The sequence below is a fragment of the Lissotriton helveticus genome, chromosome 3_1 (genome assembly GCF_964261635.1).
Source record: "Lissotriton helveticus chromosome 3_1, aLisHel1.1, whole genome shotgun sequence".
Taxonomy (NCBI): Eukaryota; Metazoa; Chordata; class Amphibia; order Caudata; family Salamandridae; genus Lissotriton; species Lissotriton helveticus.
Genome location: NC_136061.1, coordinates 239,458,720 through 239,478,499, shown reverse-complemented (window position 1 = coordinate 239,478,499; position 19,780 = coordinate 239,458,720). Strand labels below are relative to the sequence as shown.

The following is a 19,780-nucleotide window of genomic DNA, read 5'->3' as shown; positions in this document are numbered from 1 at the left end:
GCTTGAAGATATATGGATGCAAAATATGAAGTGAGCACAACATTTCCACTCACCTACCTTAGTTTGTTTCAGTGAGAAATTGCTAATCCACATGTCTCGTAATTAGACTAGTCAAATTTTACTTTTATGACCCAGATAATTGTGAGTTTGACGCTTTAAAGCCATACTTTCAAAATTATGTTTAATGGCCCTGCATAGTGGGTCCTATGCACAAAGCACTCATTATTCAAGCATTACTCGGGTTTTTCTCCCGCCCTATCTTCCTTTTCCTCCCTCTGTGACTCTGCCTTTCTTTCTCACTCACTACACATCCTAGTCTCTCCTCTCCTGCAAGTAGCAAAAGATAGTCCCATATATGATGCTTCTATATAAATTTAATATTTAATATAAAAAAGACATTTACTTTTTCAGAGCTAATGTTTAAACAACAGTGACATTTTTATTATCTAGTCTAATGTATGAGAATATCTTACACTTACACTTCACATTCTACCCGTTAGGTGGCAGCACATATAAACCTGCTGAAGTACATGGAAACAGATAGAAGTTAGTGGCCACTGCCTTTTCTGACGTTAAGAATATATTTTAACAGGATCTTCATTTTATTTTAAGGCAAACAGAATCCTAAAATGTAATTTAAATTATGAAGTTGGCTCGTAAATACAGTGGCTGTTACGTTTCTGCCCTCAGATGTGCAATCCGTCTTTTCTAACTTGTCGGTAGGAAGAACCGCATACAAATCAGACAAATACTGCCTCAAAATGAGAGTCTGATCTAAAGAATCGGTGACCCACACTCTTCTGTTTGGGATAACCAGAAACGGCAGGCACAGTTCTTCCTCACTGAACTTGCTCAATGATGTCCATGCGAAGTTGGCCTAACGACTAGGGCGGCAGACCTCAAATCTGAAAAACCGGGTTCGAGTCTCAGCAAGGACGTGCAACATCCTGTGATTCTGGGCAAGTCACTTAATCTCCCTGTGCCTAACAAATTTTTTTTAATGTGTTCTCATTTAACGCAACTGGTGCTCATGTAAAGCGCTCTGATATCCAATACCTTTGGGTCAAGTTCGCGCTATATAAAAACAATGTGTATATAAAAAAAAGCCACAACTCGCCACATGCATCATTGTTGCCGTTTGCGATTTCGTAATTGCGAAAATTAAGGAATTGATTCTATGATGTGACTGCGCACTACGAATATATAGAGAACTTTGGTGTTAGTTAGTTCGTGCTCCTCAGGTGTACTCCCTGCACTGGAGTAGATACTTGAATTAATAAAGGTTGCACCTACACAGACTGTGTGGGTGTCTCCTGGGGCACAGAGATGTGCGAGGATTCTGCTAACAAGAATTCTTCAAAATAAAATCAAAAGCACTATGGAAGTGTGTCTTCAAAGTATTTTAATCATACTTCTTTTTCATTTCCATGTGTTCCTTTTCAATTCCATAATTGAACATATATTCTGATGGTCAAAAGCAATTTAAATGAACATCATTCCACGGTTTACATGATTTGGTTCCATTACATTCTATTCCAATGCATTTCGGCAAAGGATGCCTTCATCAGGGAAATCTACAAGAGAAAAATAAATAAAACATTCTAATGTTCCACCTCTAGAATTCATTATACGTATTGTATACTCTCACGTTTGCTGATTGTATAATTTACAATAAATGATACATAAAAGTCAGTTCTATGTGCTCTCTACTTCAAAAATACATGCCACAGTATTCTGAGATATAAACTAAACATGATAAATTCACCGTTTAAAAAGAACAGGAGACTTGAGGAAATGTGTTCACCCCATTTACGAAGGATTATCAAAATAAATTAAGATGAAGCTTAACATTCTAGCGGTTATTGCTGGCTGTTTCAGAATTGTAAACCATTCTATTATGGGAACATATATCGCTATTAGCGTGGTTGACGAGGTAACGTTTAGTTCCATGCAGCACGTGCATTGTAACAGTGTATCGCTTTACAAAATGAAACCAAATATTAAATTACGCGACGCGCTTAACTCGTAAAATGGTCTTAACCGCGATTCCTTCACTGCGCAAGTATAGTAATGCGCTACGCGCTGACTATATGGGCTGTTCGGTATATGATAACGCTTACCGCTTTGAAATGAACTGTCTACAAAACACCTGGATACGTGCCATACGATAATCCAGACGGTAAAGGCGAGTAACCGTCGAGGGTTCCCTCGTCGTGTGAAGTTGGCGTTTGACTTAAAGCAAAGCATTTGTATTTGTATAGCGCACTACTCACCCGAAGGGTCTCAAGGCGCTAGGGGGGGGGGTCTGCTACTGCTCGAACAGCCAGGTCTTGAGCTGCTTCCTGAAGGTGAGGTGGTCCTGGGTCAGGCGGAGGTGAGTCGGGAGGGAGTTCCAAGTCTTGGCGGCGAGGTAGGAGAAGGACCTTCCCCCTGTGGTGGCTCTTCGGATGCGGGGGACGGCGGCGAGGGCGTGGCCGGTTGATCGAAGCTGGCGTTTGGGAGCGTAGAAGTTGAGGCGGCTGTTGTGGTATCCTGGGCCTTGGTTGTGCAGGGCTTTGTGTGCGTGGGTGAGGAGACGGAAGGTGATTCTCTTGTTGACCGGGAGCCAGTGCAGGTCTCTCAGGTGTCCGGAGATGTGGTTGCGACGGGGGATGTCCAGGATGAGTCGTGCCGAGGCGTTCTGGATCCGCTGGAGTCTCTTCTGGAGTTTGGCGGTGGTTCCGGCATAGAGGGCGTTGCCGTAGTCCAGTCGGCTGGTGACGAGGGCCTGGGTGACCGTCTTCCTGGTCTCGGTGGGGATCCACCGGAAGATCTTGCGTAGCATGCGTAGGATGTTGAAGCACGACGAGGAGACGGCGTTGACTTGTCTGGTCATGGAGAGGGAGGAGTCCAGGATGAAGCCCAGGTTGCGTGCGTGGTCTGTTGGTTTGGGTGCGCTGCCTAGGGCGGGGGGCCACCAGGAGTCGTCCCAGGCGGAGGGTGAGGAACCCAGGATGAGGACTTCCGTCTTGTCCGAGTTTAGTTTCAGGCGGCTGTTCTTCATCCATGTGGCTACCTCTTTCATCCCTTCGTGTAGGTTGGCTCTGGCGGTGGGGGGGTCGTTGGTGAGGGAGAGGATCAGCTGGGTGTCGTCGGCATAGGAGATGATGTTGAGGTTGTGCTGGCGTGCGATGGCTGCGAGGGGACTCGTGTAGACGTTGAAGAGGGTTGGGCTGAGCGAGGAGCCTTGAGGGACGCCGCAGATGACTTCGGTGGCTTCTGATCTGAACGGGGGGAGGCGGACTCTGTGTCCTTCCGGCGAGGAAGAGCTGATCCACTCCAGTGCCTTCTCCTGGATTCCGACGTTGCTGAGGCGCTGTACTAGGGTACGGTGGCAGACAGTGTCGAAGGCCGCGGAGAGGTCTAGGAGGATGAGGGCCGCTGTTTCTCCGTTGTCGAGCAGGGCTCGGATGTCATCGGTTGCTGCGATCAGGGCGGTCTCGGTGCTGTGGTTGGCCCGGAAGCCGGATTGCGAGAGGTCGAGAGATCCGTTCGTCTCGAGGAAGGCGGCCAGCTGCTTGTTGACGGTCTTCTCGATGACTTTTGCGGGAAACGGGAGCAGTGAGATGGGTCGGTAGTTCTTGAGGTCGGTGGCGTCGGCTGATGGCTTCTTTAGTAGGGCGCTGAGTTCGGCGTGCTTCCAGCTCTCCGGGAAGGTAGCGGTGTTGAAGGAGGTGTTGATGGTGTCCCGCAGTTGGGGTGTGATGACAGCGTCGGCCTTGTTGAAGACGTGGTGAGGGCAAGGGTCGGTCGGAGATCCGGAGTGGATGGAGTTCATCGTGCGGATGGTGTCTTCGGTGCTGATCGGGGTCCAGGCGCGGAGGGTGGTGGTGGGGGGCGGTAGTTCGGTCGTGGCGTGCGTCGGTTGAGTGCTGAAGCTGTTGTGTATGTCCACGATCTTGTTGTGGAAGTAGGAGGCGAGGGAGTTGCAGAGGTCTTGCGAAGGGGTGATGTAGTTGTTTCCGGCGTTGGGGTTGGAGAGCTCTTTAACGATGTTGAAGAGTTCCTTGCTGTTGTGTGCGTTGTTGTCCAGTCGTTCCTTGAATGCAGTTTTCTTGGTGGTGTGGATCAGTTGGTGGTGTTTTCGGGTGGCGAGCTTGAGGGCAGTCATGTTGTCCGGTGTTGGGTCTCTGCGCCAGGCTTTCTCAAGGGCTCTGCAGTCCTTCTTGGAGCTCTTGAGTTCGTCGGTGAACCATGGGGCTTTCTTGCTCCCGGGTCTGCTAGGCGGGTTCCTCAGAGGGGCGAGGTCGTCTGCGCAGTCGCTGATCCACTTCGTGAGGTTGGTGGCCGCTTGGCTGGGGTTCGTTGCGCTGGTGGGTGGGTTCTTGCTCAGGGAAGTCGCGAGCTGGTCGGCTGTGATCTTGTTCCAGTTTCTGCGTGCAACCTTTTGCTGTTGGTGGTGGATCGTGGTCCTTTTGAAGCTGAAGTGGACGCAGCTGTGGTCCGTCCAGTGGAGTCCGGTGGCGTGGCTGAAGGCGATGTCCTTGCTGGATGAGAAGACGGGGTCGAGTGTGTGTCCGGCGTAGTGGGTGGGGGTGGTCACCAGTTGCTTGAGTCCGAGGTTAGCGAGGTTGTCCAGAAGGGTGGTGGTTGTTCTCCAGGTGGAAGTTGAGGTCCCCGAGGAGGATGTAGTCAGCGGAGGGGAGGGCATGCGGGCTGACGAAGTCGGCGATGTCCTCGCTGAATTGTTTGCGTGGTCCCGGGGGTCTGTAGATGAGGGTGCCTCTGAGGGTGGTCTTGGGGGTAGGGTGGGGAGTGGCTTAATACATAATAGCTGCAATGCTCCGGGTTAGTTAAAGGGGAAGTGTTGTAAAAACAGGCTTGGTGTTCTATATAAACGAACAATAAAGTGTCCATGTCAAGTTGGCCTAACGACTAGGGCGGCAGACCTCAAATCTGGAAAACCGTGTTCGAGTCTCAGCAAGGACGCGCAACATCCTGTGATTCTGGGCAAGTCACTTAATCTCCCTCTGCCTAACAAAAAAAATTTAATGTGTTCTCATTTAATGCAACTGGTGCTCATGTAAAGCGCTCTGATATCCAATATCTCTGGGTTAAGTTTGCGCTATATAAAAACAATGTGTATATAAAAAAAGCCACAACTCGCCACATGCATCATTGTTGCCGTTTGCGATTTCTTAATTGTGAAAATGAAGGAATCGCAATTAAGAAATCGCAAACGGCTATGCATCAAGAAATCGCATTTTTTTTTGCGATTTCTTAAATTTCCTTAATTGCGATTCACAATTTGCAAATGTGGGCATGTGTGTGTAAAATGAAACTTTGAAAAATGCACTTTTGTTTTTTTCAAAATTTTCGCAAATTACCATGAAGGTGAACTTCATGGTAATTTACCTCTCTCTATTTGCGAAATCGCAATTTCAAAAGTGTGCTGCATTGCATTTAAGAAATCGCAAATTGCGATTTCTTAAATGCAATCGCAATTTAAGAAATCGCAACATAATTGTGGTTCCTTAAATTGCGAAATAATAAAAAAACATGATGCATCCCAAAAAAGGAAATTGCATTCGCAAACGGCCGATTTTTGCGATTCGCACCGTTTGCGAATGCAATTTACCTTGATGCATGTGGCCCTTAGATACAGCGAGCAAGGCATTCCTGTCAGAGCATTTCACTTGCCATTTAGGAAGAGGCACCACAGTGCTAGAGGCATTGCTTTTCTGTGCTGGATCAATTAGATTGTGCTATTAAGATAATTTGGGTCGTGAAGATCATTCCTCGCATAAATCTTGTGAACTTTATTTGCATGTTCCTTTTTTCTGACGTGAAAGCGAATTCAGTTTGAAGACTTGAGCTTATCCACCAATGATCCCAAAAAAACAAAGATAGTAAATGGAGTTGTAATATGTAGAGATTTCAATGAATGTTCATCCTGATCGACAATATGACAATGTATGTGTTCAAAATGCAAAACCTCTGCTTAGGCACGGTATCCGCATTTTGTGAACACAAGGTTGAAAACCACATGGGCAGCAGCTTTTTTAATTTGAAGTAAAACAGACAGCGTATCCTCCTTTGGGACTGGTTTTGTCAATGTCTAGAGGGCTAGAAGGAAACAGTGAGATTAAGGGTAATTACATTGGCTAGGTCACTCTGAATAGTATTTTCGTGATTTGGCTTGTTGTCTGGCTATTCTATACAGGTGACATAAATGAAAAAAATGATGCATTTCAACATTGGATGCATAAAAAACGGTACATAACAGTGGCTCAATTAAACAAGCATTGGCAAAGCCGCCAGGTCTCGCCTGTGCAAGATCTATTGGCTTTGTCAATTTTTTTATAGTTATTTTGTATGGTATGGCATGGTATGTGGTTATATAGTACAGTATGATATGGCCTGGAATCAGGGCCGTACTGGCTACCGGGCGGTTGTGTTTGCTGCCGAGCTAGGGGCTAATTTCTCTGCAGTGGGGGCTGATTTCGTTGATGGGGACCTGCGTGCGTTTTGAAGTAAAAAAAAAGCAAAACACATTTTGTTCAGCGCACGCAGGTCCCAATCAACAAAATCAGCCCCCAGCTCGGCAGCACACACAACCGCCCGGTAGCCAGTCCGCCCCTGCCTGGAATTGTATTGTGTTGTATGGTATGGCCGGAAACAGGTACCAGGATGCTTATTCCGGTCCAGGTAAGACATGGCTTGGCAGTTCGGGCTGGACTGTTCCCATGAGGCACAGAGTCAAGACTGATTTGCATATAGCTGTGTCTGAACTAGGGTGGCGAAGTGAGCTAAAGAACGATGATGGGTTCAACCCATATCCATGACTGGAGGTGAGAATCTGAAAAGTTTCAGCTCTCCGTCCATCATCTGTTTGTATTTATATAGTATGGCCTGTCATTGCGTGCAATAGTGTGACATTGTATTATATGGCATGTCATTGTTTGGCATGGTATGGCTTGTTATTCCATAGTATGGCATTGTACGGTATGGCCTGTAATTGTTAAAAAAAAATTACGTTTTAAAAAAGCACAAACATTACCCGAGAGGGTATCAGAGCGCTGTACAGAGGAGCAGAAGCGAAAAGGAGGAAAAGGCAAAAATACAACTACAAAAAAAGTAACTTAACAAGCACAAATATAAAACAAGAGCAGTAACCCACCTTGTGAGATAAGTAAAGTAACAGTAGAACAACCAAACTTATGGCGCATGTATAGTCGCAGAAATTTGCTACTTTGAATGGGATATCAAAGAATATCAACAGGAGGTAAAAGTTAGTTATGGTGGCTTAAGGACTATTACTGTATATGGGTATTTATGAGTAACCATTTGACTTGTTTTTTGAATGAGGAGGTAGAGGGGTTAGATCCGAGGAAGAGCGTTCCATATTCTTGGTGCAAGACCAGAGAAGGTACGATTGTAGGTTCTTTTGTATTTGAATTTGGGGTGTTTCAACATGATCATGTTAGAGCTTGTTAGGGCCCTATTCAAACCAGATTGTTCAAGTGTTTTTGTCAGGTACACTGGGGTTTTGTAGTGAATAGCTTTATGTGTCAGGCAGGCTATCTTGAAACCAAATCCTTGCTTCGATAGTCAGCCAATTGAGTTGAATTAGGTCTGGAGTGATGTGATCATGTTTCCTAGAACCAGTGATGAGTCTGGCTGCAGAGTTCATAGTATCTCTTAGAGGTGCAAATCTCGATTTGGGCAACCCTGCCAGGGTCACAATGCCGTACTCTAAGGGTGAGATGACTAGGAATTGGACTGCAGACTGAATGTCCTTAGCGGGCAGTAATGGCTTGATTTTCCTTAGTGTGTTGATGATGATTGGCTTCCCTAGTTGTTGCACTGTTGTGATCTTGCATATTCAGGTATTTGTCCAGAGTTATGCCTAGAGATTTAGCAGAGTCAACAACATGAGGAGTCCAGTTGAGAGCTGTAAGTTGTTTGAGTCAGTCTTGAGTGGGAGCAGAATGGTTGTGGGGGCAATCAAGATGAATTCTGTCTTGAGGGTATATAGCAGAAGGTGATTGTGAGTTACCTATTGAGTTTTCAGCAGGAGTTTTGATGCCATCCGGAGAAGACATTTTCAAATACAATTGAGTGTCCTCTGCATACATGTGATATTATATGTTGGAACGTTCAGAATTTCGGAGAGCGGTTCCATGAAGAGGCTGAAAAACGTGGGCGAGAGTGTGGAACCTTGAGGGACTCCTATTTAGACCAGGGTACTGATTGCAAGGGAATGGTTAACTTTGAGTCTTTGTATTCTGTTTTGTAAGAACGAGGCAAACCAGTTTAAGACAGGGTCCGATAGCCACATCCTTTTTTGGAGAAGAACAGTCGGTTTATCATGTTTGACCGTGTCAAACGCCGAGGACAGATCAAGAAGGAAAAGTAGGCAGGGTACATTCTGGTCAAGAGATCTCAAGGCGTCATCAACATTGTGTCTTAGTGGTTTTAGTACTATGACCCGCTCTGAAACCTTAATGTATTGGTCAAGGAGCTGAAACATCTCGATGTGGTTACTGAGCTGTGTGTGAACTCATTTCTCAAGCATTTTGGCCAAAGTCATGATGTTAGTAATTGGCCAGAAGTTGTTAGGATCCACTAAGTCTGCATTTGGCTTTTTGGGATATGGGTGACTTGTCCCATCTTGAGGCAATCAGGAATCCTACCCTGCCAGTGAGATTCATGGATAATCAAGGACCAGAGTGGGAGAATGGCAGATTTGAGCTCTTTGAAGAACTTGGCGGGTAGTGGATAGTTGAAGTGATCGGAGGGCTTAATGAAGTCATAAAATTGAGCAGCTCGTAGTAAAAATGAGTTCCATGATGCATTGTTTTTGGAGTATAATCTATGGAGTAGGAAGTAGGTGCACTTGCTGCAGTTAGCCAAGATGACGGAAAGGGCAGGGTCTGATGCTGCACAGTAGTTGATGCGAGTTCCAGTTCAAGTTAAATTTTTCTTGACTTTTAAAAGAAGTGTGCTGAGACATCCTCCCCATTGGGGCAAGAGATCTTGTGTGCAGTAAGTTGGTTGGTGGATTGGTTAGCTTGTTGTTTGATGATTTCAAATAGTTTTTAGGTCCGTTTTTGGCATTGTCTAGCTGTGCCCTAAAGTGTTCGGTTTTCGCACTACGGATATGTTTGTTATATGAGCTTCTAGATATCCTGAACTGTTTGAGGTTTGTAATGGAAGATGAGTTTCTCCATAATCTCTCCGTAAGCCTTAGTTTGTCATTGTATAGTATTGTATGGCTTGTTCTTGTATAATTTGGTTTAGAATGCCCTTGTATTGTATGATATGGCCTGCCATTGTATGGTATAGTTTGGCCTGTCAATTGTATAGTATGATATGGTATGGTATGGTATGGCGTGACATGATACGGTATGGTATGGCGTGACATGATACGGTATGGTATGGCCTGTCATGATACGGTATTTTATGGCCTGTCATGATAAGGTATGGCCTGTCTTTGTATAGTACAATACAGTGCACTGTCCTTTCTGCACCTTATACTGCAGGAGATGCTAAGGAAGGGTGTTTGGGCTGGTCTTTTAGGCACCCGGGCTACATTTGGAAACACCACGCTCTGCTCCAGAAAGATGCCCCCATGAGCCTTATACTGATGCATTTTATTGCGGGATATGCAAAGGAGGTGTATGGAAGTTCTAGGTGCCTGGGCTGTGCTCTGAAACACCTTACTTTGCACCTTATTCTGCGGGAGATGCTAAGGAGGATTGGGGGGGGGCTTCTAGGCGCCCCAGCCATGCTCCGTAACACCTTGCTCCCCCATCAACATTAACTGGTGCCTCTGCACGTTTTTTAGTGGGGAGATGCTAAGGAGGAATGGTGTGTGGGGATGGCTTTTAGGCACAAGGGCTCTGCTATAAACAACAATCTGTTACTCTGAGCCCTACTGTCAATAGAATTGTGAACAGAAAATGAAGCACATTTGTCAAAGTGATTTCATTTATTTTTTATGTAAAGCAATATTTCACACCCTCTCGTCCCTAGCTCCAACTCCTAGGAATGGGGCATAAACGCCCCACACCCCAAAAGACGATGCCTCGGGATAGACTGGGTGATGCTAGAACACGAGGGCCACATCCCAAAGATGAGTGGTTTCTTCGTAGGTGGGGGGGGTGGTCAGGAAGCTCAAGATTATTCATTAGTCAACCCATATTCACTTTTAATGACATACTCTAGTCACTGTCGTCATCAGGACAAAAAGATCGAACTGCAATCTGCTTCATTCTTCCCTTTTGCAAGCACTAGTTTGGAGGGCTGCTTGTTGGAGTTTATTTTGCACAATAAAAAGATAAATATAAGGCGGATGTACTGGTGAAGCAATCACTCCGTTACGGGGAAAAGAGCATCACCTGGCACCTATCACCCTGGTACTTGATAACTCATTCCGCCAATGCTTGTTGCCAGTCACCCTTAAAGAGAAGCACTAAAGTGAGCTCCACAGGAGCACAGTCTGCATGCCCTGGGGCATATGTGGCACAGCATTTGGAAAACATCTGTGCGTATTTGTTTGCACAATCTATCAACAAATGGACTTCGCATATCTTTGAAGACAGAATATTGCCACCTTATGAGAAATGTTTTGTAATAGAATTTTCACCTTATTCGATGAATAAGTCACACAATGTAAACATAATTTCTCGTTTCAAGATTGCAGTCACCACTTTCGACACAAAAGTATTGGTGCTAACTCACGTGTAAAAACCGTGCCCATCCACCGGGTCCTTAAACAGTCATAAACATTAAAACCAGTTTGCACTGAGTGCATTTCAAAACCGCAGCATTCGCAACACAAGCGGTTTGGGATGGCTTTAAGTAATGCACCAGATTTAAAATACAGAGCTATGGAGGAGGGAGGAGTAGCTGTTGTAGCCTTACAAACAAGACTGCCGGGTTTTGAACTGGGTAACCATGCTTGAGTGCCGGTGTCTGCTCAACGTCATGTGAAACAGGGCACATAGTTCATAACCAATGGCAGAGTCCACACTATATACATAAAGTAAAACTGAAGAGAGAAATAGTGGCGTAGGTCACAGGGTGAGATTGCAACTTGGAGTACTGGGGGTGAAATAAAACATGCATTGGGGTGCTTCAGGGAAAAGAATGGAGAACAGGATTGTCAGATAAATCCTCTCACGTTGAAGTCAGAGAAAGAAAAGAAACAAGTCCCCTTGGAAGACAGCAAAAAGGGGCAGAGAGTTGGTGCAACTCACAGCAGGTTTGATACCGTTAAAAAAAAAGTGGTGTGTGGAACTACCACTGAAGTAAAGAACGGAATCCACATTAAATGGTGAATTGAAACAAACAAAATTGGTTTCAAACAAAAGACAAAGTTGATCATCTAAATTAAATAAATAAAAATCATTAATAGTAAAGCATTCATAAAATAATGATTTCGACATCGGTGTTACAAAATGAAAAATTCTAGTGAAAAAATGCACATGGACAATTTGCTTTTATAGCCCTATCCCTAACCATGGTGTGTAGAATGCTCAAGAATGCAAACAGGTGCTCTATCTCTGGTTGTCTATCACTAATGCCTTGTATTAAATCAACTGCCCCCTTTCTAAGTACTCATAAGTTAAGCATTTTGTAGAATAAAAATGTTTTGTACTCAGTTGGACGATTTATTCAGAAAGTGAATGGTTCCCTTGAAAACATTTCCTTGGCGTACAAAAGAACACATTTTTAAAAATGGAAATTACTATAATACATCTTTAAAAGCTCTTAAACATATCTAGAGTGTCAACATATTTTGTTAATTCAAACTTGTTTGTTGGAAAAATCTCACTTTGGGTGTGTTTAAAAAAAAAAATCTATGTGATTGAAATACTTTCTAGTTTCTGCAAAGGGAGAACGCTTCATTCAGTCGTGAGGGATCCAAAGACATCACTGGATATTAACAAGACGAGACAGATTGCGCAAGAGATTATTAAGGTAAGAAATTTAAGAGAAAAATAATGAAATCCTCCTACATTAAACAGACATGTATAGTAGTCACAAGAAGTATATTTACATGGAGTGTGCTGTCTTGGAAGAGCTACCAGATGGTGTATTAGAGTTTCAGAGTGGTCATCTTTAATCCCCAAGTTTGCAGATAACAATAAAAGGGGTTCCCTTGACAGAGTACCCCTGGCTGGCAAAGTGAGAATAAGGCACCATTAGAACCTGTCTAACCAATAAGAAATTAGCTTTTATCCTTTGGAAAATCTGGATACAGACAATCAAGAATGAATTAGATTCGCAAACATAATCTTTTGAAACATTCAAAAGTAATTTGTAGTAGATTACACGTACATTTAACCTTAATGTGATTCTTCTTTTCTATAGGAGAGAGAACAAGACTTGGAAATCAGAGCTACTAAGAGGTCTTAAACAAAGCTAGATACATAATTCCGTTTATAAAACATAATTATGTATGTGGTGAGAAATGAAGGGTGGTGCTGCAATGTGCAGAGAAAATACAGAGCCACAATAAATTCAAGCATAATAAAAAAAACAATATGGTTGGTTGATAAAGCTGAAAATGATGGCAAATGCATTGCATCGCTGTCAGTTCTCAGAGGTGAGGCACATCTACATCAACTTGAACCATGAAAATTTTAACTTTTGATAGTGATTCAAGCAATGATGAGGACCATCATCAAAAGTTTCAAAAGGTTATCTTAGGGGATTGAAAAAAAAACTCTTGTTGCCTACTGCTGCCACCACATTTATGTACTTTACCTCCCGATTAATAATTTGTCACCAGTTTCCCTATACCTATACTGTTACTGGTATTTTGTTTTCAAAATGCAACAGTTTTATTCTGACTGATCATTGTTCCATATTTCTCTAATATTCACTTACTCCAGTATTGGATCTTCAATGGCTATGCATGCTTGAATTATTCACAGACAAAGAAATGGGAGTCCCCGGTACCATTAGAAAGCAGTATAATGTTAAACATAGCCTAGGAAGACCATAAAACCTTCACTTTAGTAACACATCTTTGTCATTTCAAAAAAGAAACTTAACTTTTAAGCTTCAACCAATCAAAGTGCATCACCCTCTAGAACACTCCTGTCAGAGGCTTCTGTCTCTCAGATGTTCTACTGCACAACATGTTAGGGAGTCTCCACTGAGCTCTGCTCAGGTCAACTGTTTCCAGTATTCAGAAAGAGGTATTTCGATCTATCTTGTACTAAAAACTTCCAGATGCTTCACGTCTGGCTGTACAATGTCCGAGCAAACAAAGAAAGGTCCCTTTTGACCATGTGGGACCCGTGGCAAGAAAAGGCTTCATTCAGAAGACTAGCACACCGTACCAATCTGGGTCGCAACAGTTTTTCCCGCAGTACCAGCAGTGACAGCCCCTCGGGCGGCCTACTCTAGGCAGACCCAGAAAGGAAAATTAGGTAGACAGGGAAAAGAAACAGGACATCATCAGTGACGAACTACAGGCACCAGGTACCCTCCCATCCCCTGTAGCATGTATCACAGACAAAATAACCAGTCACCTGCACGAATGGAAGAAAATAACAACAAACCAATGGGTTTTAATCTAACTCAATTCAGCCTCACGCTGGAATTCATTAAAAAATACCTCCAATTCCACCCCAGAAATCCCCACAGAAACATGTTCTCAGGTTAGAAGTCCCTGCTCAGCAAAGGGACCATAGAATACCAGAGGTGAAAAGGTTTCCACTCCTGTTTCTTCTTAGTCCGATCAAAGTCTGGGGAATGAGACCAATCCTGGATCTGAGAAAACTTAACAAATATCTCAGGAAGCAGACATTCCACATGCAATCACTCCAGGATATCCTACAACTCTTAAACCCGGGAGATTATATGACCACATTATGTCTCCAGAATGCATATTTTCATGTGCCCATACATCCACACTATCGAAAATATTTAAGATTCACTTTTACCTGCAGCCATTATCAGTTCAAAGTCCTCCCATTTTCTAAAAGTGCCTTGCACCAGTAGCAGCTTCCTTGAGACAAGAAAAACAAAAGTCTTTTTTAACCTTGACTGGCTAGTCAAGGCACCTTCCCATCAGTCTGTGCAGAGGTCAACCAAGGCCTGCCTACACCTTTTCAACAAATAGGGCATTGCACTGAATCCACAAAAGTCAATCCTTCAGCCATCAAAGGGAATAATATTCTTAGTGGCTACACTGGATACAATGCTGAGCACAGCATATACCACACCAGAAAGCCAGACAAGATTGCTGCTCTTGACACATCTAGTGCAAAGAAAAAAGTAACTTTCTGGTCACCTCTACAAATCTCTGCTAGGGATGATGTCATCTTGCATTCCCTTGGTCCCATTCTGCCGCCTGTGAATGTGTAGTTGCAAGAGGAGCTGGACAGGCAGTGAATTCAAACGCTCTTTCGATGAAACCATCCAAGTGATCCCGGGGATGCACACAGATTTGTCTTGGTGAACTCGAGAGTCAAATCTCTCAGTCGACCGGACATTCATACCCTAAGCTTCTTGGTTGGTCATCACCTCAGACCCTTCTTTAGAGGGTTGGGGAGCTCATCTGCAGGACATCCAAGTTAGTGGCGATCTCAGCTGCTCCTTCACATCAACCTGCTAGAACTCAAGGCAGTGCATCTAGTCTTACAAGCCTTCCTGCCCAGTATAAGAAAACCTGCACTGCTCAACACCACGACCATGCACTATATCAACAAACAAGGTGGCACAAGGTCTCACTCTTTGTCCCAAGAGGCACATAAAATTTGGGAGTGGTCGATCGGTCACCAGGTGACTCTGAAGCCAGAACATTAGCAGGGGAAGCAGAATGTTATAGCAGGCCCTCTACACAAGATGAGAAGTACTTGCCACTAATGGGAGATGAATCAGGATATCCTGGGGGAAATCTTTCATCATTGGGACATACTGAATCTGGACTTGTTTGCAACATCCCAGAATCAGAAATGCCAGTTCTAGCAAGCTGGTATCCGCAGCCGAGGTCATGAGAAAAGCGTTTTGGATCGTATTGTCTGGAATCTTTGCCTACGCTTTTCCTCCAACTCCTCTCCTCGCAAGGGCTCTCATGAAGATGAAGGCAGAGCCTTGCAGGATCACTCTCATCCCTCTGAGGTGGCCATGGCAACATTGGTTTATGGAGTTTCTTCTCATATCAGAAAGACACCATATCCAACTGCCACCACTTCTATCTCTACTGACAATGAGCCAAGGCCAAGTACTTCCCCTGGATCTGAAATCCTTATACTTGTGAACCTGGTTCCTGAATTCAATTAATTTGCGTATCTCAACATCCCAGGAGAATGAAGGTATATTTTAGCCAGGGCTTGTGCAGATAGTACAAACAAGACTTACAGCCTTAAATCCAAGCAGTTGTGCATCTGGTGTCAGTGGTCCAAAGTGCACCCAGTATCATCTACACCGGAAGAAAGCCATCCTTATTTTCTACATCTAGCACAATCCGGTCTCGCTCATGCTTCCATTAAGGTTCTCCAAGCAGCCATATACCGCTTCCGAACATCAGTCGCATCATCTTTGTTGTCATTTAGCAGACTCATGAAACAATTTCTCAAACGTCTATTCAGGGTGTTTCCGCCAGTGAGGCATCCTCCACTACTCTGGCAACTTAACACTGTGCTTTCCCAACTAATGAAAATCCCATTTGAGCCTATTCACATAATGAACATTACATTTCTGTCTTGAAAAGTAGCACTCCTGTTTGCACTGACCTCAGTAAGATGGGTTGAAAAAATACAGGCTTTCATCATTCAAGAACCTTTGTTACAATTCAGGAACAATAGGGTGATTCTGCGAACAAATCTAAAATAAATTTCAAAAGTCCCATCACATTTCTACTTAAATCAACTGATAATTCCAAATATTTTTTTACAGGATCCCAAGACATCAGCAGAAAGGACATTGCATTCCTTGGATGTAAAGAAATTTCTAAAAATGTTACCTTGACAAAAGGAAACACTTCCTCCAATCCAATCAATTAGTAATAGCCTGCAGTGCTCCTAGAGAGGGTTATCCACTCTCAAAACAGAGCGTAGCACGATGGATAACCAGTGTCATACATTTTGCCATCAGAAAGCTGGCAAGCTTTTGCAAACCAAGGTGCAACCTCATTCAACCAGAAGTGTATCGTCTTCGACGGCGCTATTTGCCGATGTGTCTATCCAAGATAACTGCTGAGCAGCGACCTGGAAGACTAGACACACCTATATGCAGCACTACTGCTAGGATTCCATAGTTCAAAGAACTGTAGCAGTGGGCCAGGCGGTATTATGGCATCTTTTCCAGTAAAGGTGAACTATCGTAGTAAGTGATACCCAGCGTCCTCTAAAGTGTTTAGCATATTATACATTGTTTAAATATGTACCGATGTATAGCCAAGCATACAATTTAATTCTGATGTTCATACAAAAAATGTGCTATTCAATTGCAATGTATTCTGATTCAAACATGTGAATCTATGAACGATCCAATGCAAGAGTAAGAAAATAAGTTACCTGTAACTGTAGTTTTCCAGTATTGGTATCTTTCATAGATTCACATGTGACCCTCCTCTTCCCCTGAGAGGCTCAACTTCTCTCTGATATTGTAATTAACCCTGGGCATAGTTTGCATAGTAGTGCTACGCGTAGCTATGCCAAGTGCACTTTGCACTACGCACGCTATGCGTTGCTTCGCGAATTGTGTAGTGCGGTAGGGAAAATGCTGTTCGCACTGATTGCACAGTGCCGAATGCTTGTCCGCACTGTGCAATCATTGCAAACGGCATCTTGCACAATACAAGTGGTTGTTTTCTGCTGCTCAAGTAGATTTGTACTCGGCGGCAGCTTTCTCAACGCGGACTGGTAGTTTTTCATCTCGAGCATACGTGACCACTCGCAATGAGAAGCCTGACCTCCCCGCGTTGAGAATCTCGCTGGGAGTTTTTTTTTTCCATGCTCGCGATCGGCAACTTGATGTTGCTGCTTGTCCGCACTGTGCAATCATTGCAAACTGCATCTTGCACAGTACAAGTGGTCGTTTTCTGCTGCTCAAGTAGATTTGTACTCGGCGGCAGCTTTCTCAACGCGGACTGGTAGTTTTTCATCGCGAGCATACGCGACCACTCGCAATGAGAAGCCTGACCTCCCCGCGTTGAGAATCTCGCCGGGAGTTTTTTTTTCCATGCTTGCGATCGGCAACTTGATGTTGCTGATCGCGAACCAGGATAAAGTCTCGCCGGGAAGTTGATTTTGCTCACTCGCGGTCGCTAACTTGATGTTGAGGACCGCGAGCAAGCCAAAAATGCCTGCTACGTGTTTTTGCACTGTGCTACGTGCAATTCACGTAGTGCGTAGTAGCGCAAACTACGCACGCTCCGCGAGCGTAGCGTATTACTACGCCCAGGGTTAATTGTAATTATTCACACTTGTGCTCTGAACATTTTAGAGAAGAAGCCTCTGAGAGGAGTGTTCTAAAGGATGATACAACCTGATTAGTTGGAGCTTAAAAGTTTAGTCTCTTTTTTAAAATGATAAAGATGTGCTATTAAGTGAGGGTTTTATGGCCTTTCCAGGCTATGTTTAACATTACACCGCTTTCAAATGATACTGTGGGACTCCCACTTCGACGACAGGAAATGATTCAAGCAAGAGAATCTATGACCGATACCAATACTGGAGAACTACAGTTACAGGTAAGTAACTTATGTTCTTAGAATTTACAAGTACACTACCATAAACTGATTTGAAGGTTTTTATTAATCTAAATGAAAAGATTGATTATTAGAGAACATGCCAATCCAAATAATCATTTGCACTAGGTCAGAACAGTCAGAGGCACTTTTTACTGTCTTATTTTTCTGTATAGTGTACATGTGGTTGCTACAAATGGTGAGGAATCTAGCAACAATTAACTTTTTGCGTATTGCAAAGTATGTGTAAAACTGACACTTTAGAGTTCATTATTTCTTCTATATTTATGCTCTCCACTTCGAAAACTCGACCTCACACACATTACTAGCCTAATAGACCCAGACAAATTAATTAATGTTTACATAGTTTTAAATGTTTATTCTCCTGGTTGCACAAAGGACTTTGATAACCGTTGCTGGTAACATGTTATCACAAAATAGTATTTGTTTAAATGTTTTAACAATGATATATAAATAATGAAATATCATTTAATACACTCTATATGTTTTATGGATATCTTCTATCTGAAATGAAAATGTGCAAATTAAATTGATTGTTGGTTGAGTAAGACAGTGATTTTAAAAGTTGTCAAAGGATTTTGAAGAATTATTAGGGAGAAAAATGGACACTCTAGTGAAAACTGCCCTCCAAGTTCTGCACTTGACTATGTCCCTGGGACCACAATTACAGTGATTTAAAATGTTTAAGATAGCAGTATAGGTTGTCCAAATATTTATCTCTAGTAACTATAACTCATGCTCTATGGTAACTGTAACTCGTGCCCATGCCATGCCTAGTCTTTTCATCAAAGATGTCATTTCAGTTGTTGCAGTGATGTTATCAATGAAGTCATAGAGCATGCCATGAGTTGTGTAATATGGGAGGTAATTAGCAGTGCATGGCGAGGGTGCGAGTTATATTTAACTTTGGGCACGAGTTGTAGTTACTTGAGATAAGTCATGAATTTCAGTGTTTTTTTGTTAGTTTAAAACGTTTCATTGGCACCACAATTTTCACCTAATTGTAACGTAATTTTAACCTTTGTTTTTTCAGTGAATTTCTAGGGTATTTTTAGAGTAAAGTAATATTTTATTAATAAACGTTAAAGCCAACCAGCGCAGTGAGGAGGTAGGCCAGGCCCTGCCACCAACTCCTCGCAGGCAGGCAACGCTGCGAACAGCCTTCGACCTTGCGTAGTGTGGGACTGGCCGCAGGGCCTGGCCTCGCATTCAACCCCCATGAGCAGCCAACCCCCAACATTTATGGCCTTCTGCCTTCTTTGTTTCAGCCCCGCGGCATGGGGTCCCCAAGGCCTCTTAAGGCTCGGGATGGGGGCCGCATGCTTCCCTTGCCTGAATAATAAATAATGCCAATGAGCTTTTAATTATTTTTTTAATAAAAGTTGCACTTTCGCGGGTGTCTCATGGGAGTCTGGCAGGACTGCGACTTTTAAAAGATATATTTTATTTTTTGGGGCCCCTGATGGGGTCCCTCTGGGACCCACCCCCCACTGAGCTGAGGGGGGCATGGTGCCGCTACCCTGCAGCCTTTTATATATTTTTTCAGGATGTATGACATTACAACACATGCTTTTACCACGCATGCTGTTACAACGCAGTTTTTACAACGCATGGTGTTACAACGCATAACGCTTAGGGGTGCTGGATAGTGAATAGTTTAATTTACTATTCCAACTCCAGTCCTCGTGGATAGTAGGGAAGGTGTTGGATAGTAAATTAAATCCATTCCCTAGCCTAGAGCGCCCCCCAGTGCAATGCGTTGTAATGACATGCGTTGTACTAGTTGCGTCGTAAAGGCACTGCGTGGTAAAAGTTACGTTGTAAAGGATGTTTCCCATTTTTTCAATTAGACTCAGAACAGGGGACTTAAGACCTGTAATGGCAGCCTGCTACATTTTTCTTCCTGTTGCAAGAAGCCATTTGAGGCTTCTTTGGGATGAAGATGGTCCAAGGGTAAAAAACGCCCCCTAAGCCAATCATAAGGCTCTGTTTCAAAAACATTGGGCTAGAGAGACTCTTGAGAGCCCCTCAAACCCAAAGTCCAGATATACTCATTTTTGGGGA

The 19,780-nt window shown here is 43.6% G+C and overlaps 1 protein-coding gene across 1 annotated transcript in view; it reads left to right on the top strand.

Annotated features, from left to right (window-relative positions):
• The window catches only part of KSR1 (kinase suppressor of ras 1), a 218,056-nt gene that overhangs the window by 135,106 nt on the left and 63,170 nt on the right, over positions 1-19,780 (top strand). The window contains exon 13 of the mRNA XM_078679707.1: positions 11,871-11,967. Within this exon, the coding sequence (XP_078535833.1) occupies positions 11,871-11,967 (97 nt within the window). The remainder of the gene's footprint in view (positions 1-11,870; positions 11,968-19,780) is intronic.